Source organism: Pleurodeles waltl, chromosome 7, assembly GCF_031143425.1.
Source record: "Pleurodeles waltl isolate 20211129_DDA chromosome 7, aPleWal1.hap1.20221129, whole genome shotgun sequence".
In the NCBI taxonomy this organism is placed as follows: Eukaryota; Metazoa; Chordata; class Amphibia; order Caudata; family Salamandridae; genus Pleurodeles; species Pleurodeles waltl.
The window spans coordinates 1,194,659,451-1,194,687,348 of NC_090446.1; the positions used below are offsets into that span (position 1 = coordinate 1,194,659,451).

The following is a 27,898-nucleotide window of genomic DNA, read 5'->3' on the forward strand; positions in this document are numbered from 1 at the left end:
GAAATATTGGGCAACAGGTCTCTAAAGTAGGCAAAAGAGAAGTAAAACGGGAAGGCGTCAGCATTTTAGAAGCTCAGTCAAGAGTCTTCTTCTTTGGGTGAAGGGAAAAATCTTTAAATCTTAGCAAGGCATTTCAAAGGGGCAAGGGTAGAGAGGACAATACACCTCAGCAAGCAGAATAGGATGGGGCAGACAGCTGGAAAAGGACAGCTCCTCTCCTACATCAGGTTTTTCTGATTCTGACCAAAGTCCAGCTGGGGAACGGCAAATTAAAGTTCACAGGGCAAGGTGATTCATCAGTTCATTGTTCAACTTGATGTGGAAGGTGTAACATCCAATAAAAAAGGATCATGCGACTCAAACTGAAACATTGGTGAAGGTTCTCAGTTTTGACATGAGAACATTTTCCATCTGTACTCTTCCACGTGAGATTGTAACAATTGTATATATTGCAAGCTCACAGTCCTAAATGTTCTTTCTTCAAGGACAACTTCCCAGGCTAACTACGTGTAAAACAATAGGCATCTATTACCGAGCTAGCATTCTCATGAGAATGACATCTGGAAGAAAGATTCACATTAGCAAGTTGACTAGACATTGTCTGCATAATCATAAACACAGGGCCTAACAGGCCTCACTTAGACTGATGCAAGTGAATTAAAACATCACATTAATACAAATAAAACATGCATAACATGCAAAGTACGAATTCAACGTTGATAAACTTCCATTAGCATTCATGTTACAGTACCTTTTAAATAGAAAATACTCGATTAATACATTTCTATTAATGTTAGAACTCAATTTCTGTACTTTTGCAGGCAAATTTAAAACATTTCTCATCATAATGTAATATATTAATGCAAACTATTAGATCATACTCTAAAATATAACATAATGACAAATTATTTCTTCAAATATGTAATTTAACATCTATACTACATGGGTTTCATCAGGTAGTCTAGCGTGAATGCACACTAATATGGCTTCTCAGTGCATCACCTTCCAATCAAACTATTAGTACTTTGATTAACATAATGCATAAAATTTCACTCATAGATGATTAATGTGGCACGACGGACAATACTAAAATGTCTGCTACATCAATTGTTATACCAGTCTGGTTCATACACTAAAGCTAAGTCAAACAAGCAGGGTGGAATTAGAACCTGCTTTCCTTTTCAATACTGCTGCCATGCGTTCTCATAGTTGTATTAATTGTATTGTTACCAGCAACTCAAGGGTAAGTTGAGCGGTTTTGACTCTGCAGGTCTCTTTCGCCTTTTACATCGCCACATCTTCTGACATATCTTACACTTTACTCATCAGCTACACCACCTCTGTTCTTCATATTACAGAATTTCAAGCTTCCTTGGGCACCGACCATGACAGTTGAAGCATAGGCTATAAGAAGTGCAGGAGAATCTCAGGCCTCATCTCTACATGATTTAACCCAGAACTTAGCTTCTGAGCCAGGGTCTCCTCCCAGGCAAAGGAATGGAGTTGGCAGACATCATGCCTGCATCTTAATCTTGTAACCCGTTGCTTCTTCTTGTCCATGAAATTGCATCTACATTCCTCTTCATTTCTGTGGTCATGATCCTGACTTGACTGAGCCTCATGCCCAAAGCTGTGTGAAGAAATCATGCCAGTCAGTGTAATGATCAAGTGAGCTGGTAACCTGGTTCAGTGGGCTAAAGCACCACCTTCAAAAACCTGTGTGCAGACAGAAGGGCATACTCTGCCTTTTGTCTTTCAAAAGATAATCAAATAATTACCATTTAGTTTGAGAATACTACTACCTGTTACAACACTAGCAGCAGAGATGTCTACTGTAGAGTGTGTTACTTTTAAACATGTTATATATTTTTGTGAAAGAGAAACAAGAATCTTTCAGTTGTTAGACCAGTTCTAGTGAACAGGCACAGTGAAACTCAGCTGACAACACAGCCCAAGTTTGGAGATCAAGATGTTTGTTTCAGCCACATATCAAGCTTGCCTTGGATAATTTCCAGAGTACATAGTAGACATTGTCGTCACAGTGTGGCTTTGTTTCGATTGACATTGCAGTAAGGGTTTAAGTCAGTGTGTTCACATACCAGAGACTGACGATGTCCAAGGCATCATGCTTTTGGGCTAGGATGGTAGGCTCTTTCACATGAAACTAATAAAATATGATACTTAATTGAAGTAAGTGTAAGGGTGTAGATCTGTGCACCAAAGTGTGATGACGTTTGGTGGGTCCTTGCCATGGGTGTAAGGCAGGCCATTGTCACAAGAACAAATGACATGCAATGATTTGTTCCATCCAGGAGTAGAACATAGATGCTTCCATCAGAATCCAATGGGCCCTCATCATAAGGTATATGAATGAGGTGAAAGGTCCTAATTTATACTTTATCGCTGTTTCCAGAAGCATTTTTGTAATTCCGATATGCAGCCAAAGAGATTCATTCAAAGTCTGTTGGAAATACAAGTTCTATCATGTCTCACCGGAAGGTAATCTTTCCAGTTAGCGACTTGTAGTATGGTTGGTGTCAACTATTTTGCATGACATTTGGTACTACTTTTATTTGACTCCATTGGGCAACAGGGGTGAGCTGCAGGGCTGCCAAGTGACCAGCATTTTAGCTGGAGGGGCTGAGGACATTACCTTGTCTTCCTCCCTGGCAACCTATTGGTGACCCGCAGATCCATGGACCCCTGCATCTTCTGTTGCCTTCTATGGGTAGGCCTGGAGGGTCCATAAATTATGTTTGTACTACTATCCCAACTACTGTGTCTTTACCTAATAGTTTGTTTCCACTCATGATATTTTGTTTTTTTAGGGATAGCTGACCCTGCCCATAAACGATCGGCTGAGATAGACAGCAAGCAGCTCACCCTCCGCTCCCAATAGCAGGTTCTCACTAACACTGCGTGCTGTGTAAGGCTTCAAACAGAGATGCACATTCACACTGTTTGTGCATTTAAATGCTGGTCCCCTCTTTATTTTATTTGTCTATTTGTCTAAGCTTAATAAGTAATTCGAGACATATAAGCTACAACCATATAACAAAGGCACAAAGACAAAACCAGTTAAGTAATGTGAAAAGCTGGTGTACTACAGGAGAAGCTTGCCGACAGTCACAAGACACAATACAACCTCTGGATGGTTCAACCAATCAAATGTGCAAGGGGACACCAGAAATAAAGCAACATGCATCTTATGTCCGTTAGGTCCTGAAGCTACTGGGGAATAGCCCCAGCGAGTAGGCAGGTGCTTAACTTGGTAGAGATGATGACCATCGTGAGGAAGATCCCTCTCTGGGATGGAAACTTGAGGTATCTTGAGTATCCATCAAGACTTTAAATGATGCCAGGTAGGAAACAAAAGGGGCCAGTCCTGGATCCCAGGGGCATCAACTGCCAGTGTGCTGTAAGCTGTTCTGGGCAGTTCATTACATCCTGCAACCAGTTGTCGATTTGGGGCGCAGGGCAAAAGCCCCAGTGAATTGCAATTCTGCACTTCACTGTGAATAGTAGCATTGCTGTCAGGCATTGGACTAACATTGGAACATCCTTTACATATCCCAGGATAGCTACCAGTGGGAAATTTTAGGGACAACAGTCAGTGACCAAAGTGATAGTCTCATATACGGAAGACCAAAATTGGGCTACCGCCGAGCATTCTCTTGCCAAGTGGAGAAATTATGCATTGTCTTGCCGACATCTGCAACAGCGTGCATCAGCTGTAAGGTCCATGTGATGCATCTGGTTAGGAGTCCAATACAATCTGTGCGGAAATTTAATGTTGACCAAGCACAGTCTGTAAGTGGGAGAGAGTGCTTCCGACAGTTCACAGCAGTATTTCAATTGTGCAGCAGTCAGGGGGTTATCTAAATCAACTTCCCAACCAAGGCGGGCACAAGGTGTGGATATGGGTGACTTGTCCTGCATATTACTGTCTAGTTGTATAATCAGTTTTTGAGAAGATGTACTGGTCAGGAACAAGCCTAGCTTAAGGAATAAAGGAGTTCTAAGGGGAATATATCATGCAATATGTGGAGCGCCTCCCAGAGCCGAAAGTATGTGAAGCTGTCAAGCAGAGTATGCTGTTGGAGGTCACAGATACATTGAAAATGTCCCATCGGATATAGATCACCCATCATGAAGAGCCACAGGTGGGCTAGTTGCCAGAAAAGTCAATCGTTTGTGGACGTCGGGAGCAGTAGGTAGCCTCTCAGAGGGATGCTAGGTGAGTACAAGTGGTATAAGTGAGCATGAATGCCAAATCAGTTTCAGCCCACAGAGCGACCCTTAAAGAAGTGCCGCCAGAGGGCCGGGGGATGCACCATCCACCTCGACAGCTAAAGGTGGCTGGAAGGGTGGTGGACCGATCCAGTAGTGCGTGAAGTACATAATCATATAGCTCCATGTCGGGGGGCAGAGGGCATCTTGCTCAAGAAGGAGGGTCAGAGTATTCCAAGAGAGCCTTGGCTGTTTGCCAGCCTAAGCCCGGGTGACAAGATGTATACAGAGTTTCTGGAGAAAATATGTTAGGAGAGATATCAAAATTTGGGGAGGATAAGCATTTTGGCAATGGCTATTCGCCCTACCATGGAAAGTGTCAATTTAGTCCAAGTCGGTATTTGGTCCTCCATTCAGGTAATCAAGATGCCATAATTAGCCCTCCACAAATCATCAATGTTTCTACTGAGCCATATTCCCAAACAGAGGTCCACTGAAGCAGGTTATTTCTGAGGTGAACCTGTCTGTCACGGATATGAGGGGAAAGAAGACAGACTTTGAGCAGTTTACTTGGATGCCAGAGAGGCTACCAAAATGAACAACCTTGAGTACTAGAGGGGATATGTTGATTTGAAGGTTCCACAGATATACAGTAACACCACCCACATGCATGGAGACTAGAATACTGGACTAGAATAACCCTATTCTGAAAGGCAAGGCCCCTATTGGAGTGGTGTTGGTATAGGCGGGCCGCCAACGACTCCAGAGCAAAGTGAGAGGGGACAACCTTGCTGGAGCCGTAACCGCACCATTGATTCACAGCCTAGAGTGTGGTGACTCATAGAGGAGTTTTATAAATTAATAAAACAGGGACTGATGCCTAGTCTCCGTAACAATGGGAGTCGGAAGTGCCACTTTAGGGAGTCCAACGCCTTTGTGGCATCAAGCAAATGTCTCTGCAGCCTTTAGCTGAGGATCTAAGGGCTGCATGAGTGAAAACATTGTGCACAAGTTATGTGAGATGTTACAATCAGGCACAAACCCCGATTGATGAGGGCGTACAATGTAAGGCATAAGAGGTGTCAACCAGGTCATAAGCAGTTTGGATAGGATCTTATTATCCACATTAATCACTGACGGGGAAAATAGGCATCGCATATATATTGGGTGGTTTCCTCGGTTTCAAAATGGTAAAGATCAACATCTCCCATGTAAGGGGGAGGCATCCCAACTGGAGAGTCTCATCAAAGACAGCCAAGAGGTAAGGGGCAAGGATTTGTACATACTCCTTATAGAAGGCAACAGTCAAGCCATCCAGTCCCAGAGCCCTGTTACCATGCATTCTTCGGATTGTCTGAACTATTTCTTGGCAGTGAAGGGGATACCAAAGTATTGCCAATAGGCATTCTTGAGCCAGAGAAGTTAAAGTCTAGGTAGTCACTTAATTGTGCTGGGTTGTTAGGCTTGGTAGAGCTAAAGAGGTCAGTTCACAAGGTAGTCATGATGCGCTCAATGCCCTCCGGGTCAGAGTGCAAGGTTTGCCAGTCATCAAGTAATTCTGTGACATAGTCACTGGCCAAGGGCTGGTGGAACATTCTTGCCAGTACATTTCCACTCTGTCCCCCTCTCTGTATCGCTGCACTAGCGAGTCTTTGTATGGATAGTGCTTTTAACGGGCTGCCTCCTCATGGTATTTGATTAGCTTCTGCCTAATGGAGACCAGAATGCTAGTCACCACATTCAGAGAAGGCCAGCTTAAGAGTTTGGATTTCTGACTCAAGTTTAGCCAGTTGAGCTCGTATCACTGCCAGTACCCTATCCTGTTTGGCGATGTGTACTCCCCATATAACCGCCTTGAATGACTCCCACAGTGCAGAAGTAGAGGTCCCGGGTTGAGAGTTGTGGGAGAAATATTCCAAAATGCTGGAGCAGACTTCAGCATGAAATATAGGGTCCCTGAGGCAACGAGAGGAAGGCAACTGGTATGTACCCGCTTGCATGAGAGGGAGTGCCACCTTAAGAAGGACCGATGCATAGTCTGAGGGTGTCCCAGGGAGGTGCTCAATAGATGTCAACCAGGGGACCACATCTTTTGTGGCCAACCAATAGTGTATTCTGGACCGCGCCTTGTGTGTGGTTCCTTTGTAGGTTCCCTCTCTTTTTTCAGTGTCTCTACAGATCATTATGAGGTGTAATTGAACCATTGCGTGTGGGTGTGGTCTTCTGGCATCACTAGATCTATCAAAGGCACGGAAAAGCACCACATTACTATCAACCCCAGCACCCAAGATAGTCTTCGGCCTGACATTTCAGATCTATTGCCAAAGTTCTAGGTAAAGGTCAGGGCAATGTACATTGGGCCCATATATACAGGCTAGGGTAGAGGAGCGGCTCATGAGCGTACCTTGGAGAACCACAAATATGTCCTCTTTATAGCATATGGATGTGTCTGTTCGTCACTGGAAGCCCTTGCAAATGAGGATGGCCATACTCATTACATAATTAGAATAGACTGCTGTGTCTGATTGAGTGAGCCAACAGGCATGCAGCCTAGAATTTAAGGCACTGGTCTTGTGAAGTTACTGCAAATAGCAAAAATGCTGGTCCCCTCTTTACTAAGAATTGTACTGCCTGAAAGCTACAGGCTTTACTCTACCTCACTTCTGGATCTAAAAGAACCTGCGGGCAGGACTATGATGTGTTCTGTCACCGACCAGAAAGCAGGATGAAGAGCCCATCAAAGCCTGTCAGCCTACCTTCAAATAACCTGAACACATTGTCATGCAACACGTCCTTCTGCCGCCTAGAGCTCTCTGTTTGGAGGAAGCAATAGTCCAGTGGGCTGACGAGCCTTCCCTTCAGTCTTTGAATGGATCCAGCCAGCTAGAGAAACAGTAGGAAACATGGCTCATGAGACAAGAGCTTAGGACTGCGTTTCTAGTGCAGTACATGCCTGCACTGATCTAAGACCCAGGAACACTGTTCCTGGATAAGTACACGTCCTTCTGAGGAGACTGCTCTGATCTGCAAAACAACGTCTTGGAATGCATGCTGCACGTTAGGCACAGTAGCCCCTTCTTCAGTCGTGGTTTCTATAAGACATTATAGTACTTTTAAAATACAAGGTCTGTAATCCTTACAGAGGCTTTGTTCAGCACCTGTGATAGAACTGTAAGGTGCTGTTCATCTAGATAACCCACAGACTACACTCAAGCACCCTGGAGAGAACTGCAAAATTCAGATTATTAAAACTCTTCCTATTTAGGATACAGCAGCTCCGTCATTACCCCATTGTCACCCATCTCTGTTAAAGAACTGTTTGAGATCTACTGTCAAGAACCGTGAGGGATATTTGGTCTTGATATTCTTTGATTTATTCACTGTTGGATTTTCACATTGTGGTACACTCTGCCCAAACCACTTCACGTACAGCTTCAGCTCCATTATTCAAATATTATTATGGTTGATGCAAGAAGACTGAGAAGGGTGCTTCTGCCTGGATAGACAGAGAAGCTGGACTGGTAGGTGGGAAAGCATCTTGGCTGGTTGTATTTTTGGCTGTATATTGTTCTTCCTCACTGTTAACGCCAGTGACAGCCACAGTAGTAGAACCAGAATTGTGTGGTGGTTGGTGGATGCTTGACGTAGGTGTAACAAAGAAGATCCTTCCACCAGAGTCTGCCTGCAGACGGGCTCCTTCAGACAGAACTTATTTTAACATTCATATATGCCGCTCTGACTTTCAGATTGAGCTCTGCTGATCTCTAGCTTGGTTTGTGCTCTGCAAATACCAAATAGGATAATAAAGGGGACAGGACAAGGTTCTTTCACCAACAACAAAGACACTCCTCTTAACTCCAATTAAATTCTACTAATTAATTATAGTATGTACTGTGTATGCATAAAAAATACCATATAACCCATGTTTTAAATCAGAAGTATTATTGTTTTTGATTATTAATATGTTATATAGTTCCTCTTTTATTTTTTACAGTTTTTTACATAAAAAATACACATGTATTTATTGTGAAGAACATTCATTATCCCCACAAGAAACACAGTAATTTCAAAACAATATCCACATTGATTATTTAAACTCTGTGGTAAAACATCAGTGAGACATTTGTGATAAAATAGTTTATCAAATATACATGCACAGTGTACACACCAATCCCCTGCTAACCAGTTGACACAGATTCTTTATATCCACCTTCCTCGGGACATACACATTCCGCATATTTGCACACAAATCAGCTTTTCTAAGCATACTATCAGAGTTATTCTGCATGTTCTCCCAGAAATACAATGTATATTCTTTTACTGCCACCATCTGTTTACAAACCACAAGTAATCTTGAATCTTTATACTCTATTTAGTAACATGATAGAATTCAGGTTCGACATATCACCAATAATACTAATATCGAATTTCAAAATGGGGCATCCGATACCTTTATATACATGTTGTACATGTGGTGATAGATGGACTTTGTAAACAGTATGAAACACTCCATTTTTCTTACTGATTTTTACACATAAATATAGACAGAAAACTATATTCTCCCCCTTCTGTAGTGATTTCATATATAGATAAAACTGAAAGAAAGTTGTATTAAGAGAGACTACCAACACTGTCATTCTTGACAGTCTGGTGATCAGGTGTGCAGACTGACCTCATTTGGAGCTAAACAAGCATTGGCAATGACAAAATATATCACATTTTGTCTTTGCTAATGAAGACTTACTGACTTTGCCAAGGATTTTTGCAATGGTTATTGCCAAGACTGCATATAAAAAACACAGAAGAAGTGAAAGGAGATTATGGTGCAATCTATACATCTTCCCACCAGAGTGCACACCAATACAATATAGTGAAATGACCTAGTAGGCCTTTTTATGCCATCTACATATTACTGAAAGAGGGTATCTGTTTTAGGACATGGAACCCTCACCCACCAATAGTGGCATGCTTCATTATATGGTTCCCTCCTTCACCCCGGGTAGAATCGGGTCCCAGGATGGGCTCAATAGAACCGAGACTAGGAGTTTGCGGAGAAGTTATAGTGTGTGTTGGGAGCCCTTGCATTAGAAAGCAATTACAATTATTTAAATAATCACTCTGGTGAATTCATTTCATAAAGGTCATTGATAAAATTAAAACCCTATCATGATGCAGAGAATCCCAATTATTCCTGCATCAATCAAGATGTGTCAACATGTTTTGGCCATAGATGAAGCACATCTTGGAATGATAGCCTTTTTCAGTACTTTGGATTCCTACTGCTGGCCTTACTCTATTGGTATATAAAACCTGTTGCAATGTAGGATGAAAAACAATTGTTAGTCATAATAAATATATTTTTGGTTCTTAAGGATGCCAAATCATTGAGACCTAAACACAGAAAATACAGTTAAGGTCAATGTATCCAGTCACTGGTCAATTTGGTACCCAAGTGAAGCGTTGCACAGAAGTGATTGTTAAGATGTAAAAGTGTGAATAATGGAAGGATATAACGAACATACTGCCCTACCTTATTCCAAAAAACAAAAAGGATGGGAAATAACTCTCTGTTTTCACACACTATTACATATAGGGAGACAGTGTTAACAAACGTTTAGAGGTTATTGTCTCATCTTTAGGATAAAAGGTTTAAATACAAATGTGGGAATTTGTATTCAGAGTAGGTATTGTGGTCTGATCCTAGCATCTGACCCTCCTCTCTGAGTTCATGGCCGAACCTGAAATTCTTCAGGGTGGACGCCGGACTCTCATTGGTTCGAGACATAAGTAACGTCGTATAGATGTCGTAGCTTGCACAGACTTGCTTGTTTCAGATGAGGCGCTGATTGTGCAGTAAAGCTGTTGGGAGCCAAGGGGAAAGTGCTAATCCCAGAAACCAAATGACAATACAAATAAATCATAAATATGTTGTCATTTCATGATGCATGATGGTATATGATTCATCTGAATGTAAGGTGCCTTTTGGCCCATAATACAAGCTTAGTTATAAAGATAACACAAAACTTAATTCAAAACTTGAAACAGAAGCGTAGTTACTAATGCATGAGAAAAATATTTGCGTAATTAAATGTTTATTGATTATCACTGGGTGTTTACAAAACTCCAACCCTGACATGGGGATGTACTATACGGGATGACAGTTATTGCATTGCTGTATGCGTAGAGATGATGATGAGTATCTGTGGTGACAAGTCACTCGAAACGGCCGATCATCCGTAGATGATCCGTAAAATTAACAAAAAGAAAGCGTTGATAAATACAGATGGAAGTCTGAAAAAGATAAATATCATAAAACCGTGAGGCATAATTAAATGATGTTGAATCCAAGAGGAGCATTACATTTGTCATCTTGAAGTCTCTAAAGTTGTTTTCAGGCACTGGGAGGTAAACAACAGATAAACTGAAAGGTATGTCAGTGTCTGATTTTGTATAGTACGGTACACAAAGCCAACCACGGAAAACGTGGATTTTAGGAACATGTTTGTGCAAGCAAACCACGTTGTTGACCATAGCAAAACACAGAGGCTATACCGAGGCCAGGACTCTTGATGTGCATAAAATGAGTTTGGAAATTAAAGGAGCAAAACTTGCCCATTAACCAGTACTTAATTTATAAAATGAGTGGCGGTGCCAAAAGCACTGCACAGAAGCCTGCTGCAGTGCTAATAAATATCAGCGCGTTGAATACCAAAGCTGCACAGTCTTCAATCCACTTGATGCCACTAACAGACACTCCCTCCCCTTTTATCTCACTAGTGCGGGTTCCTGCTTTCTCCCTTTTGTGACATGGTTTCATATGGGTCTACACCTCATTGGTACATTTAATTTATTTGTAAGTGCCTAGTATGTGGTACTATATGTTCTTATGGCCTGTATGTTAAATGCTACAGTTCGAGCTGTACAATCTGACTGCAGTGGCGGCCAGCAGCTTTGGGAGGGGGGCGGGCGGGGCACACACACAAACACACACACAAACACACACACACAGGCTCATTCTTTCACACACAGACACGCATGCACGCTCATCCATTAACAACACTCATTCCATTCAAACATACATGCACGCACAAACATTCATTTTCCAAGATCGCACACATTCATTCTTTCACACACACACACGCACGCACACACTCACATCCATTAACAACACTCATAACACTCAAACATGCACGCGCGCACCAAACATTCAATTTAAAACATAACACACATACATATATATACACACACACACACACACACACACACACACACACACACACTTACCTTTAGCCTCCAGGTCCCAGGAGGGTTGGGACTGCTGCCTTCCCTTATTGGCTGACCTTAGGTCAGCCAATGAGGGAAGGCAGCAGTCCCAGCCTCATCACAGAGTGGGATGGGGTCAGTGAGACTGCTGACCCCACCCCACTCTGTGACGAAGTGTCACTGATTGACACTCTCCCTGGGCGCTTCAGGGCTTAAACCTGAAGCGCCCAGGGAGAGTGTCAATGGGTGACGCTTTCCTCGTCACCCAGGGGAGGGCCTCGAGGCACCTTTGCTGGGCCGAGGAGGTCACGCCCATAGGGGTCGTGATCTCATCAGCCCAGCAAAGTTCAGCTCAGGCAGCCAGGAGTCTGCGCAAATCGCGCATGTCTGCTCCTGGCTGCCTGAGCTGAACATGGAGAGTGTCTGTCAGGCTGACCTTTGTTCAGCCTGACAGACACTCTTCATGGGGTGGGGGGGCGTGGCCCCTCCGCCCTAAAGGACGGGCCGCCACTGTCTGACTGCATGAGAGCACATATTAAGTAGTTGTTTTCCAGAGCTGCGCCAAGCTTGCAAAAGAAACAAACCACTGGCTCAGCACCATGGTCCGAAAGAAGGTACTTGGGAGTGACCCCAATAAGTGTGGTTCAAGTTCTCCTCATCAGAGTGGGAGGGAGGTGCAAGGTGACACTGACAGGTCCCAGAGTAGAGTACAGGGAAAAGGCTCCTTGCCCCTTCTGAGAAACAAGGGGGACGCTCTGGTGGGTGGTGGCCCAGGGCACCACATTTTCAACCCTGGTGCTTTGATTGTCCTCAGTTAGGACACAAGCAGGGGGACTCTGTCTGGACTAAAAAAACACCTACTGGTGGTAACTCTACCAGGGTGGCATATGTGAACCTAAGCTGAGGTAATCTCCAGGTGCAGAGAGGAGAGCATGTTCTGCTCTCCCTTAGTTGAAGGTACATTCAGGCAGTGTGCTTGCGATCCCCGAGCATGGGAGTTGTCACTTCAATCAGATCATACTAAATGGAATCCTTGTCACTGCTCTGAGGGATAGTGGTGCCAGCCAGACTATGGTGATAGAAAGGCTGATTTCCCTACGTGAGAACACTGGACAAGTGAGTAGGGTAGCCCCAGTCCCAGGAACAGGACTTTGTATGCTGATGGCTCTGGTATCCCTGGAATGGGGTTGGGAGGTGAATCAGAGGAGGGTCAAATCCAGTCCCCAGATGCCCTGAGTTTTTGGAAATGAGTTACCATCTGTGTCAGTGGAGGTGGGAGGTTTGGCTGTCTATGACACCCTAAAAGCTCCAGTTTCTGGGGATACTACTCCCAAACGGAAAGTACGGAGGGTGAGATAGAGGGGCAGAAGGTGTAGACAGTCTACACTGTAGATCAGGGGTTGCTAGGTCTGACAGATGAGAACCCCCAGAATGACACAGGAGAGCCGAGCCCAGGGGTATTTCCTGTGCTGTCACAGAGACAGAGGGCTAGCTATCTACACCAGGAAGACCCCTGCATGACGCAGAGAGTGTCACCCTCAAAGGGGGTGGAGGGTACCCCTGGAAGACCTGCCTGGTCAGGCACCTGTTCAGCCCCAGGGTACAGACCCTGGGCTGAGGCTAGTTTCAGGATACCACCCCTGAGCTTTCGGGGAGGAGAGTTGAAGTACGGTGCCTAATATCCAGGGCTGTTGCCCTCCAATCTAAGAAACCTCAGAGGTCAGGGAAGCCTTAGAAGAAAGTTGAGAACTCCTTGCCAGTCCCCAGGTTAGAAGTGAGGCCTGCCCAAGACCCCTGATGGAAGCCTCCACCTGGCAGTAGATGGCCCAGGGCCTGGCTCTTGACACTGACAGCTGCCAAAGGCCTCTGTTGGTTGTTGCCATTATAGGCAGAGCTTTCCTTGGGTTGGGGGTAGAAGTCTGAACCAAGGGTGCATGAATGGACCACATCACTTTGTTGGCCATGGTGGTACTGTCTGCCTACTACTATGTATCTGTGAGCAAACTAAGGTTAGGAACCTCACAGAGGCTCAGGAGCCCAGTGGCCCAGGAGAGTGTTGACAGAGGTATCCAACTAGTTTAAAAGTCCATCAAACTGACAATGGCAGAAGATAGCCATTGTTCACGTTCTATCGCCTGAGCAGGAAAGCCCATCAAGGTGTTCATTAGTCTCCTCTAGCTTTGGCTACAGTGGGGTCATGTTGAACGTGGCCCTTCCTGCAAGGTCGCCACCGTTTTTTGCCTTCCCTTACTGAACCAATTTGTGTTGGCATTTAGGACTCTGTGCACTTTTCCCTGCTAACCAGTACTAAAGTGATTGTGCTTGCTACTTAAAACATAGTAAAATTGGCCTTTACCTAATTGGCATGTTTAATTTATGTTTAACTGAAAAGCATATGGTGCTGTGTGTACCCAGGGCCTGTCAATTAAATGCTTCTAATGGGGAGCAACAATCATTTTGCCACCCACTAAAGTAATACTGCAGAACATGTCTGAGGCCTGCTACTGAAACCTGTAGCACAGTTTTTAACTGTCATTTCATTCTGGCAAAATAAACCTTCTGCCAGGCCTAAAACCTTTTTTTTAATACTTAAAAGTCCGCAATAAGGTATACCCTAAAGAATTAAAGGGGAGAATGTATGGTATTTAAAAAATTAGGACGTGTGCTTAAGTTTTACATGTCCTTACAAACCCCTAAAGTTGTGTTTCACTGTTGTTAGGCTTAACTCTCCCACAGACTAACACTGGGTCACCTTATTACACTTAATAAGTGCTAACCAGATTGAAAGCAAAGAAATTATGTGTTTTTAAAGATTTTTTTTCTGAGTTTAACAGTGTACAGGTCATATATCACAGTTTCATGCAGTAGAATATACAGCTTCAATAGTGCGTCCATGGAAGCCACTGGTCATATGTCTATAGTTGGTCTAGATAAAGTAAACAGAGAATTTATAAAACAAGAGCGCAGCTACAACACCGGGGGACAGGTAACAGGGGACAGGTAACAGGAAGAAGAGGTACCAGTACAAAATATTTATTACACACTTATAGTGGGTGCAGGGGGGGAAATAGCAGGCCAGCTCACCCGTGCCCAAGGGGTTAGATACTATAATTGAGTACTGCGTCCAATAGCATGCCCAATAATTTGTCATCATCTGTGCAATCCGGGCACAAGCCCCAGCATCGCTATTATGGTTCCCACCAAGTAAGGACCCAAGGAGTTGATATGTGTGTGCACAGGTGGAGGACTACTGTGCCTGATTGTTCGACATCCTAGACAGATCTGCAGCCCCGTCCCTGGTTAAACTGTCATTCAAAGGTGCATCCCCATCCATACCACGGCCTTGCAAGCCACCAATCATACTACTCCAGAACTCGAGATCACGCTGTGCATTGCCGTCAGTGTAGACTCTTTGGATTCTACACTCCTCAGCTATTGCCCATTCAAGGAAATCGGACGCCTATTTTGCTCTGGTCAGAGGGTGTCGGGCTAGCCCAGTATATGACAATACGTCTTCGGCCAAAAAGAAAACTATGCTGTGCAAACTTATTCTGCTAATTTTTCCCTTTCCATGGTAGCGGCAGGAATCGAAAGGAGGCAATGTCTGGGTCCAAGATCCACTCACACCCAGGTTACTGTGTGTACCTTGCAGAGCACTACACTCCAGAAAGGCTGCAACAGCGCACAAGACCACGCAACATGCCCAAAATCTGCTTGTCGTGCACCATCACTAGCACAGCCCGCAGACCTCTCTGGGTAGATCCTATGCAGGCATTGCAGCTTCAAGTAGGCTTTATACACACAGTAGAATTGTGTTAATTTAAATCTGACGTTACTAGACACCTTCTGTACCTGCGCCAGGACCCTTGCCCCTTCACCATCCGTAAGCAGTGTCTCCAGGTCTCCTTCCCACCAGGCTCGCTGAGGGGCCGTATCTGTAGTCCTGTCATTTTTTGGGGCTGCGCACAGCTGGAAGGTAATACCGTTGGGGCCACCCAGGATCCAATAACATCTGTAACACCCGAGTCTCCCTCGGCTCTTCTGGGATTGACAACCAGATGGCTCAGGTCGTACGTGATATACTGGCATTTTGTAAGAACTGCATCTTGTTGACACCAAAATGAGTTTCCATGTCTTACCTAGTCACAAAAATTCCATTGAAGTAAAAGTCTCCTGTTCTCTGGCATCCCCCACTTAACCATCTGGAAAGATTAATTGATTCACGGATATAGATGAATGAGCACAACCACCAAATATGAAGGAGTTTTGGAAAAGCGCACCTGACGCAATACTTGTTGCACTGCTCTCTCCCATGCTTGCACCACCTCTGTGGCCACAAAAGGGTCCTCCGCAGGCAGTGTGCTCCTGCTCGTAAGCGTCTTAGGGAGCTCCTCTATGTCAACAGAGCCCAAGAGCAGTCTCTTTTCCCAGTTGGCCACGTCGCCACACCACAGAGCTGCGTACTACAGAAAACCCGCCCAATAGTAGAGCCTAAGATCTGGAAGACCAAGACCCCGCCAACTAGGGTCCAATTTAAGGAGGTCAAGACAAACTCTGTTTCTTTTGCCCACCCACACTAGTGCCACTAAGAGCCCACTAATCTTCCGGAACAGCGAGGAGGGTAGCATGCAAAAATGAGTTCTGCATCGTATGTAAGCAGCAAGGCAACAAGACCATCTTGCTAAGGTCCACTTTCCCCATGACCGACAGCGGCATGGCGGTCCAAAACGACACCAAAGCAACTAGGCCGTCGAACACCTTTCCTATATTGAAATCATATCCTAGATGGGTGTCGTACTATCTGCATCCCGAGGTAGCGGAAGCTGCTGGTCTCCCATGACAGTCCCACATTGGGGATGTCACGGGCACCCAGTCGAGCCAGTGCCGCCAGGGGAACAGCACTGTCTCATGGTGGTTAATCCAGAGTCCTGATGCTACTCCAAAACGCCCCATCAGCTACAGAAGGCGCGGGACCAAATGTTCTGGCTCCGTCACATATATGTCAATGCATTGTCTGCATAGAGGGGCACGATGTGCGTGGTGTCACCCACTCATGTCCCCGCTACTTCAGCTCAGTAGAGGTAGATGGCAAGGGGCTCCACAGCAAGAGCAAACAGGAGCGGTGACATTGGGCAACCCTGGCAAGCGCCTCTGCCAATACAGAACATCTCAGAGACTTCCCTTCCAGTACAAAAGTATGCAGTCGGTTTGGTGCATAGCAGCTGCACCAATGTCCAAAAGCCCTCACTCACCCCTATGCCCCGGAAAACGTCCCACAATTAGTGCCAGGACAGGGAGTTGAAGGCTTTTTCGATGTCAAGCGCTATCAGCACTGCCCTCAGACCAGTGTCTCGAGTTGCATGCAGAGAAGGCTCAAATTCAGATGTGTCCCTCTAGCTGGCGTATACCCGCACTGGTCTTCCTGCACTAGGTTTGTGACCACATAGCCCAAGCGCACCGCCAGCACTTTTGCCAGCAATTTAACATCCACTTTAAACATGAACATGGGCTGGTATGATCCCGGGTTGGTGGGGTCCTTATCTGGCTTGGGGAGCATGATGATGAGGGCCTCACACATCTGAGATGGCAACATGCCAGCTCCGTGTGCCTCACTAAGGGTCTCGAGGAGGGCCGGGAGACCCAGTAGGTCTGGAAATATTCAACGGGAGACATCAGGCCCCAGACACTTTCCTCTAACAATGCCTTTGAGGGCACCCTGAAACTTCCCTAAAGCGATATGGACCCCTAGCCCATCTCCCTGTGCCACTGTAAGGTAAAGTAGGGTAATAATGTCCACGAAAGTATCCGCCACAGCCAGCTCCGGAACCGCCAGACCAGAATAAACTGACTTAATCATAAAGTGTTAAATTGATTGCTGCTTGGGCAGCTGTCAGCGTACCATCAGGGTGGAGGAGTCCCAGAATGAGTGGTGGCGGCGGTTCTCTTTTGAGCAGCCACACTAATATGCGGCCGGATTTATCACCGTCTCAGTGTAGACATTGATGGTAGTCTTTACAAACATAACAGTCCAGCCTATGCCATGTAGCTGCCACCCGTCTGTGTGCCCCCACTGCTTCTGTCTCATCCAGATCCCCCTCTCTAAGCTGCAGGGCAGCAGGTGACTCCTCGCTCTCCTGCAGGTTGCGCTCCAATTTTTTCCATATACCATAAACCTTGCCTATGCTCTCGCCCCAAACTACTACTTTGAAAGCCCCCGATTCAGTGCAACGCGTCTGGGAAGAATTCCAATTGGTGGCAAAATAGCTGTGAATGGCTTTTGACAGCAGCATATTCATGGTCTCCAAGCACCTCAGGACGCAGCGGCCCGAGTATAATGTGAGGTCCTCAGCACTACATACCACATTCCAGCAACAGCGGGGGCATGTTCCAACAAGAATCACACCTGATAACTCACTGACTAGACATTGAGATCACCATCATTAGTTACTAGGAAACGGTCTAGGCGACTGTAAGCCCCGTGGGTAGGGGTATAGCAGGAGAAAACCCTATCCATATGGTGAAGTTCTCTCCATATATCTAACAATTGTAGTCTATCCATAGTCTCCCGTAGACTAGCCACCATGCAGAGTTTAGTGCCCATCCGTGGTGGGTGGCGATCCAGTCTGCCATTCAGTACGCAATTAAAATCCCCTGCCCAGCTTATGGGAGTCCCGGCATATGGTAGTAATTTAGACTCCAGGGCCTCTTAAAACTCGCCATCACCCGTATTGGGCGCATATACATTTAAAAGACAGAGCTCACGGCCATTGAGCTGACTATGAATAAGCACATAACGGCCTGCCACGTAGGTTATTTGACTCAGCAGCTGAAACGGGGTTCCTGGTGCTACCCATACAGACATTCCTTTAGCAGAGGAGGAGTAGGTGGAGGAATACAATTGTCCCCACCTCTTTTTAGGAAGCTTCTGGGCTTCTGCCTCCAGTGAGTGGGTCTCCTGCAGAAGGGCGATGTGTACTCCTAACCTTCTAAGATATGTACAGTTTCTATAACGCTTCACAAAGGAGTTCAACCCTGCACATTCCATGTGAGCAATTTCACAAAGTCATCCATCAGGCATTCTTCTGCCCCCTCTCAACCCTGCGCCCACCCGCTTGCCCCCCAATCCATGCATCAATCCTTACCACAGTAGACGCTGTGCTAACATTAACTGGAAACAGAAGTAACATTCAGCTACCCACAACACCGCTATAACTAACTAGTTCCTACCCAATGATAGTATACGTCCCACCATCCCAAACAACACTCACTGCGGATCTATAGAGTGTGCAGGCACCCAGTGTTGGGTATAGGCTAGGATGATAGTCAGGGGGCAGAGTACAGCCAGGGTCCCGCACAAGGTGGGATCAGACCGCAATTCTGCACCCGTGTACCCCAAGGCACTCGTACTCTGAGTGAACCGGACAACCCACCAAAGTAATAAGAGACAGAAGAAGAACTAGAACAAGGAAGAAAGAATGTAGAGGTAAAGACAATGGAGTGAAAAGGGGAAAGGGGGAAGGGGACGAGGCCTCTCAATTAGTTAGTGTCCGTGCCCCTACAAACAGTGCCAGCCACAATTATTATCCCACTCAGTCTTATAGCAGTAGGTTCATGCCAGAGCACTTTCATCATTCCTGCAGGAGGGACAGTCCGACTTCTCCCCTGCCTCGGGACTCACCCCACCCGTGTGTGCGTTTTGTCCATTCTGTTGCATCTGCAGGCAGGAAGATGTCTTCATCACCTTCAGAAGTGAGGGCAATTATACATACTCACTAAGACCCAGTGGAATCGCCACTTGGGTGACCATATTCATCCCACAGGTCCAGGACTTCTACCAAGGCTCTGGCCGCCTCTTGTTCCTGTTGTTGCATCTCCAGGCTCAGGGTACCACCCGACTGCACCACCACTTTGGCACTGGACATCGAGCGGTATCTGCGTCTGCTTCTCCTCCTTGGCGTGGGCTCGGGCCTCCCCCACACCAAATCTTATTCCAAAGATGATGCTGAGGGCCGGTCCTCACCACGGACCTATAACCAGTCCCAGGTCTTGTCGGGTGACATAAAGAAGTGAAAACTTCCATCTTGTGTCACCTTCAGCTTGGCAGGGTAGAGCAGCATATATTTCAGAGCCATCAATCTTAATTTCTGCTTCACACCAGTGAAGGACTGGGTTTGGAGTTGCACAGCTCTAATGTACTCAGGTGGAGCTCCCAGTTTAGATGGCAGAGTTAGCAGCCTATGTGCCCTCTCCATTACAAAAATTCTGATTGGCATGCAGGAGTGTTGTTTTGATCCATTCCTCAAGGAAATTTTCAGGGGCGCCAGCTTCTACCCCTTCAGGAAATCCCACAAACCATAGGTTGCATCTGAAAGATCTCCCCTCTGTACCCTCCATTCGTGACTCTAGTTTACTGGAATGGACTTCAAGGGCAGTGGCCACAGTCTTCAATGCGGAGACTTCTTCCCCTAGCTCTGTGACCTTAGCCTCTGTTTCCACGGTTCCTTCTGCTACCTTTCATAGGTCAGCCTTCAGAAAGTTCACATCAGTGACCATAGTCTCGATCTTGGACTGCACTGCCAGGCTGGAGGCCTCGATCGCGGCCAGTATCTGGGTCCCAGTGGGCTCGCCCCAATCTCATGACCCCTCACAGCATCCTTCAGTGGGCCACCACCCACACCCTGAGCAGTATATGGGTCCATTTTTGTCTGCTGGTACCCCTGGGCTGCCTGTCTTTACCCACCTCACAGCAAGAGGCAACAGGGATTCCCTGGTTTACAGCGGGCCCCACCCACCTCGATCCAATGTGTTCAATCTGATCTGTGCATTCACACCACTTTCTGCACAGCCAGTGGTGCCCGACCTTCCAGGTGGCGCGACGTAGGGCGCCAATGCAAGATCCTCACAGGCGCTCAAGACCAGCATTCCAGATCACAAAGGTCACACAATCAGGAACAAAACTGTGGCATTAACCTCAACAACAGCGCTATGGGTATGTCCATGTAGTTCTTCAAGGGCAGTGCCAGCGCCCAGTCTACAACAGCACTATACGTGAGGCCAAATTCCCAATGCAGGCCAACCTTGTTGGCAACGAAACCATGAGGCGAGGGGAGAGTTTCCTATGGGTCCACCCAAGGCCCTGGGTGTCAAGTCCACGGTTCCAGGCCCCTGACCTCAGTGCAGCGACGTAAAGCGCAATAAGCAGGATGATCGCAATTACAAATGCAGGTGCAGGGATACACTTGTCACGAAGTTGCAAAGCAGGGCTAATCCAGTCCACGCCCCCTTGGTCAGCCAGGAGGTCTCCAGATCAGTTCCCTAGACCCCAGGATAGGGTGAGGTCAGTCAGGTAGGCCCCTGCTCTCCCAGCATCTCCCACACTCACCACCATTCAAGAGGAGGCAGTCTTGGTCCTTTGCTGTCCCAAATTACCAGGACAGGACGTCAAAAAGTCTCCCCCACCCGGTTCACCAGGGCACAGCCAGGTCCAAAGGGGACCCACGTGTCTTCATGGCCCCGGCGGAGGCAGAAGCAAGCAGAAGGGCTCCCACTGACCCCCTTCGCCATAGAGCCCCCACAAGTACCTCCCAGGCAAGGGCCTGCAGCCAGAGTAGCGGTGGTACATGACCTCCAGGGAGAGCCGCGGCACCCCTGACACAACCCCTGACACAACATCTTGTTGGTGACGCCCCCCAGAGAAATTATGTTCACATTTAAATTAATTGTAAGCTAAAATTATCTTTCATTGTGAAGTCGGATTTTAAGTTGCAGTTTTGAAAATGTCACTTTTAGAAAGCTGACATTTTCTTGTCCCACCCATCTGTGCCTTTCTGCCAGTGTTCTGGGTCACATGACTGTGAATGGCTCTGCTGTTGGGGATTGTGTATTGCTTCCAAACAGTGAGACAAAGCAAACGTAGGTTTGAGGGGAGAGGGTCTTCCTGACAGGATGGCTGGGGAGGAGCTGGTCCCTGCCTGTATTACATTTCAAAGGGTGCTGCCTGCATTACACACATAGGAACCTGACACCAGGCCAGTCCTTGCCTTTATCACCGAGACAGTTTGGAGCCAGGACCAGGTGAAGAGGAAGAGGAAGAACTGACCAGAACATTGTTTTGGGTCCTGGGGTTAGGTGTAATGAAAATAGAGGTTTTTGACCACTGACTTTGTGTTGCACCACTTTGCATGTTAGTTGCTCAGTGTTCACCAGTTGCAGATTACATTTTGTATTCAGTTTAGCTGCCTATTGACTTTATCATGGCATCAGACATTGCAGTTGAGCTGTGTTTTTCCACATGGTAAACTGAACTTGTTTTTTTGTATTTTTCTCACCAACAGTTAGTCAGTCAACATGATAAGAAAGCACAGTGCAGGGAACGGTGCTGCCTTGGGAGGAGAGCCTTGAGAATTTGGCCAGTTTTCAATGTTTTTCTTCCAACTCTGACCTACAATAGCCAGCACATTTGAATATTTCTCTTTCATGGGAGGGGTTTCCTCTAGGAATCCCTTTCTGTTCTTTAAAGATATAAAAGGGTGGCCCTGCTCAGTAGTGCGGGAATTTCCAAGACCTCGGTCAGGATTGTACGTCAAATGCCTGACACTTGTCCCGTGAGGGTGGATATCTCTTTCTCGCAGTTGAACGGGGTCATCTTCTTGCTGGCATGAGAAAGATGAGCTTGGCAGGCCCTATGGTGATTAATTTGTACTTTATTCTTTGCTTTGCAATTATGCTATAATATAATCACATGTATTTACTGTGTACATTGCAGTTGAGAATCATTTTTGATATATCATTTCCTTTCATTGCTGTGACTATTTTTAAACATGTGCTTTTGACCGTGCTGAAGTAATAATAAATGTCTTCTTTGAACTAAGAAGTGCATTCCAGAGATTTTTGTCAGCTCGGTCATTAGTGTAGGCAAAACATTAGGTCAGGGGAATACTACACACATAGACTAGCACCATGTGTAAAAAGAGGACCTTCAGAATCACTCATCTCAACACTTCTGTATCTGTGGAAGAACATGAAGAAGGGCCGCCCTACTGCCAGAAGGACTGCCCTGCTGCTTGAAGGACTGCCTTGCTGTCTGAAGGGAGATTGGGCCGTCTTGGCATGATCCCAGGCTACCCACAGTGACTCCAAGATTGGATGGCTGACCTCCTTTGTGAGTTGCAGGGAGACACTAAACTTCCAGAGGACACACTGTAAATGCCCAGCCGACCTGCACCAAGTGGACTGCCTGAACCCTGCTGCTGGCCTCTGCTAAACTGAGTCCTAATCCCCAAGAGGTGCAAACCTCTTCCTGACCGCAAAGTGACCTCTTTGCACTGAAGATTGACTACCCATTATGACTGCCAATGGGAAGTTCCAGTTGACCTGCTCTTGATGTCGAAAACCTCCTTCTTGCGGCCTCCTTCAACCCAAACAGAACTCTTTGTGCCAGATTTGAGAAGGTATTTCTTTAGCGTGCTAACCTGGTTCCTTCATCCATCATGGTTGGCCTGAACTTATGACTTTACCTTGGTTCAGTGAGACCAAACAACCACATATGTCGATTTTTGCAGCTATTTTTACCTAAAACATTACAAATGTAACATTTCCAGTACTACTGATGGATTTTTTTCGTTCTAGTACCATGGCATCAATGTATTCATTAAACTTTATTCTGTTTCTATAAATTGGTTTGAGATATTTCTTATGCTGTGTTTTCAGTTTGTTGTCAAAAAGTATGGCCTGTGTGGTGACAGAGGGCTGCACTGATGTCAGCAATGTAGGGGTGCGGAGGAGAGGGTCTAACATAGGAATGAGGGACACAAAGCATGTACATGGTGTGGATAGTGAGTCAGAGTTATTTTGAGGGTTTCATTCAAAGATGCTCCAACAAGGTGTGCAATTCACTGAGGTGGGCAGACATAAACATGCAACCTCCACAACTAAATATGGGACAGTAGTAATGTTTTAGCCGTAGCACTATGAAGCTTTCCGTCTTACCCTAATTTTGACAAAATATGCTAATTTTAACCTCTTTATTTAAAGTCTGGGCAGGTTCCACAGCATTGAGGCATTTCTTTGGTAGGAGTAGCTGTTTCTAACACTGTGGTGTTGGCACTCCTACTTCACCAAACTGTTTGATGATGGTCAAATCATATTCTTCCAATGGCTTTATCACCTTGTCATTATGTGATAGAGGTGGACATGCCACTGAAAGCTTGAGCCAAGCTCCTGCTACATGCTTGGCTTTTAATTAGCTTGAGGTTCTCTTGGATTCTAGAACCCGAAATGAACCAAGCTTTCATGTGGCTTCTGTCTGACATCCTTGGCCCAACCTCATGCACCAGGAATTAAAGACAAAGCATTAACTTATGATATCCAACAATAGAGAAAAGAAATACCTATATATTGGCTGAATTGCACAATGTGAAACCCGCAAACCTGGGATCAACCCTGACTTTACCACTTGATCAAATCGTGTCAACCTAGGCAATTGTTTTATTTTATTTAGCCTCTTTTTTTCTTAATTATCACATAGGAGAGCAACTTGTAAAATATGACTTTGGAGTGTGCACTGCGCAAAACCTTCTCTTGTGTTTGATTTAATAAACTATAACATTGTTTCATGCATAACAACAACACAGCCCACCCAGACGGGGGAAATGATAACTCATTTGCCTCTTGGTTCACTAACAGCATTGTTGCCAGGAAGAAGGTGGGGGGAGGGGGGGGGGCAGCATGAATGGTTCTAAGTTCATGTTTGAAAACTATCACTTATAAAACATGCTCCTCATTGCAGTGATAACATCTGATGTACTAAGGTTAGAAGCTTCTGCATGTTAATGAAATACACTTTAAAACAAAGATATGTTATATTTGTACGTTTGTTGCTAGATGTTTTTAAAAAAAGGTGTTCCTAAACTTATTTGCGTTACATTTACTTCAGTTAACTGCTCAGTTAAGTAAACAGCCTAGTACTGCTGTTCACCGGGGGAAGGAGTGGGCATATAAAGGTTAGGAGGGCTGCTTGCCCACCACTTGGTAAGAGCATGAGAATCAACAACGTGCCCAGTGGACAGAAGACAATGTAGGTACCCGGGAATTCGCGTTGGGGATGTCAGGCTGTGCCATATTAAAAAAAGCAATGTTCTTAGCGGGGGACCTTCTATTTGCACACTCTGGCGGAGTGGTCACCAAAAGCGACTGTGCTAATGCTTCATGGATTGCTAATTTCCTCCATGACCCTTTTGTGTGGAACTGACCCTTGTCCGAATCCCCCTGCAATGAATGCCAAGGCCCGGGTTGGGGGCTGACAATGAGGCCTCTATCAGCTTTTCAAGACAGGCTCCCCTCCTCATTGTAAAAAACAGAGGGTGGGGGCAAGGCATAGGCCTCCGAGAAGACTTGGGTGGCACAATGAGCGGGGGAGAGGCGAGGGTGGCCCACAGACAGCGACAGGATTCATGGGGTCTTTGTGGGCGGTGGGGGCAGGGCGGCTTTGTGATACAGGCTTCCTTAGAAAGGAAGCACTTTTCAGAAGGCCCAAACAGACACTAGGTCAGGGCGGGACACAATTGGGCCCAGGCAGATGGATATCACAGGCGGCACGCCGCTCAGTCGGAACGAGCCTTGGGTCCAGTCCTGCTCTCGCCCGCTTTATAAGGAAGGAAGAAATAAAATGTAAACAGGGCGGAATGCTAATTTGTTTCTGTTCTCCTTTCTCTCCTCCACTCCCACCCACCCCGCAGACTGTGACTCGTACTGCAAGGCGTCCAAGGGCAAGCTGAAGATCAACATGAAGAAATACTGCAGGAAGGATTATGGTGAGTGCGGCTGCCCCCGCCCCTTCCAGAGCGCGCACGCGCAGAGGCTGACTGGGGCATCAGGGCCATTTCAAGAGGGCCCGTTATGTGAAACAGCATGGGCAATACCTGAAGGTGCCCCCTGGTAAAGTGATGGGGAAAGTCAGAAAACCATCTCTCCCCCTCGATCTCGTTCTCTCAGCCAACCTCTCGCTTCTGCACCGTGCTCTGTCCCCCCATCATACCTGCATCACCACTGCCTACCCGTACTTCGCCGCTGCCTACCTCCACTCTACCCATGAATGGCTCTGCCCTATCTCTCGCCATATGTTGCTCTCCCCTGTTTACTTATCTCTGTATTCCTCCCTCTGCCGTACTCTTATGTCCTCCTGTCTACTATGGCCCCTCTTTCTGCATATATATGTACACACGCACACCTCTGCTGTCTTTCACCTTTACCTTCATTTACTTCATCTCTCCTCCTTTATATTATTGTATTTCATCTGTCTCTAACCCAGCAATCACTAAACCCATGCCCTTCTCTCTCTGTCTCACTTACCTACCCTTATCTCTGACTTTCTCTATTAGAGTGACCAGACATCCCGGATTTCACCGGACAGTCCCGGTTTTCAGGAGGACTGTCTCCAACACTTTTCTTACTTTTAACTAAATGCCACGGTTTTTGGGACAAAGGTGAGGCAATTCTGCAAAGCAGAATTGAAAGTTATATGCTCAGTTCAGAGGCGCCTCTGAAGACTGAAATGCTTTAAGTCATTTATCTGTTTCTGGCAGGCAGCCCAGTATTCCCAGTGGAGGGGAGACAGGGAGAGCTGAGGATAAAGGAGGTCATGAAAAGTATACATATACATAAAGAGTCACAACCCTAGTGTGTGTGTGTGTGTGTGGGTGTACTTTATACAATATATACATATATAAACATACACACATGTTAACAAGCCTATTGTGTGTGTGCGCGCGTGTGTATATATGTGCACATATTTGCAAGGCTATACAAAAAATGAGACAGGCCAGATATAGAAGTAAGACTAAAGGCTTTAGTCCTACTTTTATGTCTGGCCTGTCCCAGATTTGCTTCTCAAAATCTGGTCACCCTGCCCTCTTTACCACCCTCTAACTGGATGTACTACGGTACCTCTTTCTCATACCTCTCTCCTTGATTCACCTCTCTTCTACCTCACCTCTACCTCTTTTTCTCCTTCAATACCTAGCAAGACATCTCAGCGTACATACCCCTACCTCTATGTCTGTCAGTACACTTTCAACCTCACTTCTGTGTACTTCTCATCCAATACTCTACTCTTTTCCTCACTCCTTTTTACTGCTTATCACACAAACTCCCTTCTCCCTATACTTATCTCTCCCACTCTAGCTTTGCTCTCTGTACTTCTCCTTTCTCGCTGAACCTCACTGCTCTGTTTCCATCTCACATCCCTGTAGCTTCTTCCAACTACTTCATCTTTTTCTCAATCTCACCTTTCTTTACCTCCCCTCTTTATATCTCTCCAAACAACACCTCTTACTCTCACCCAGATACCTCACCACTTGCTAACACACATCTCTCAAACTCATTTCTCTCTGTAACTCACATCTCTAGCAATACTTGAACTCTCTTTACCCTAACTTGCTTACTTTCTCTTTCTCTCTCACTACCTAACCCCTCACATTACTTCACCATTATTTCCCTTCATTCACACCCTAGCCTCTTAAACTCCCCTTTGTTTCCAACTGTTTCTTCCACATCACCTCTTTCAATACCTTACTATTTTCTTGATACCTCTGTTTCTCTGTATCTACCTCTGTCATTACCCCATCTCTCTTTTTCAGCTCACCATCTCTTCTTTCTTAATCTGCCTCCCCTCTCTATTTCTACCACCCAACCTCACCACTCTCTACCTCTCTTTATCGCACCTGTCTTTCAATACCTGACTTTACATTTTGCCTCTTGCACTACGTCATCACTCTATATAGTTTGCATCTCTCTATATGTCTCTCACTATTTCAACTATTTACCCGTCCGTGTCTTCCACTCTCCAGCTGATCCTCCTTGCACTCACTTCTCTTTCTGCCTTACCAGTCTCTATAGCTGACCCCTCAGTGTACCCCATCCTTCTCTGCCGCGACACTTCTTTCTACGTATCACTAGCTCTCTCTCCACTGCTTTCCTGTACTGTACAGCCCCACCTACATCTCCACCTACCGCTTACCTTTTCTACTTTTATCTTTCTGTATGGCCTCACATTTCTTCGTCTTTCTCTGTTTACCTTACATCTCTCTGTGACATGTCTCTACTTCTCCCTTTCTTCTCCCTCTGGTTCACCTCTTTGTGCTACTTTGCCCGCTCCCATTTCTCCTGGTCGCCAGAGGTCCCTGTCTAGCCACAAAGGTGCACACATAAAAAGAGGAGCGAAAGGGCAAGGAAAGGAAGAGACAATGCTCAGTGCACTGCTTTGAGTTTCCAAGTTGGAGCAAGAATGCCAATTGTGAAAGGGGATTTATTTTTTTTATTAGGTATGTATGACAATGAAACTTACAATGTCAAGTAATATATGTGTATGGCTTATTATAATATTATCCGTCCATCCGCTACACATCTA

General features: G+C 45.8%; 1 protein-coding gene across 6 annotated transcripts in view; it reads left to right on the forward strand.

The window, feature by feature from the left end:
* NTN1 (netrin 1) overlaps window positions 1-27,898 on the forward strand; it is a 424,193-nt gene that overhangs the window by 348,796 nt on the left and 47,499 nt on the right. For all 6 annotated transcript variants that reach the window (XM_069200314.1, XM_069200319.1, XM_069200317.1 and 3 more), the window contains one exon: window positions 25,230-25,304. In XM_069200314.1, coding sequence (XP_069056415.1) covers window positions 25,230-25,304 — 75 coding nt within the window. The remainder of the gene's footprint in view (window positions 1-25,229; window positions 25,305-27,898) is intronic.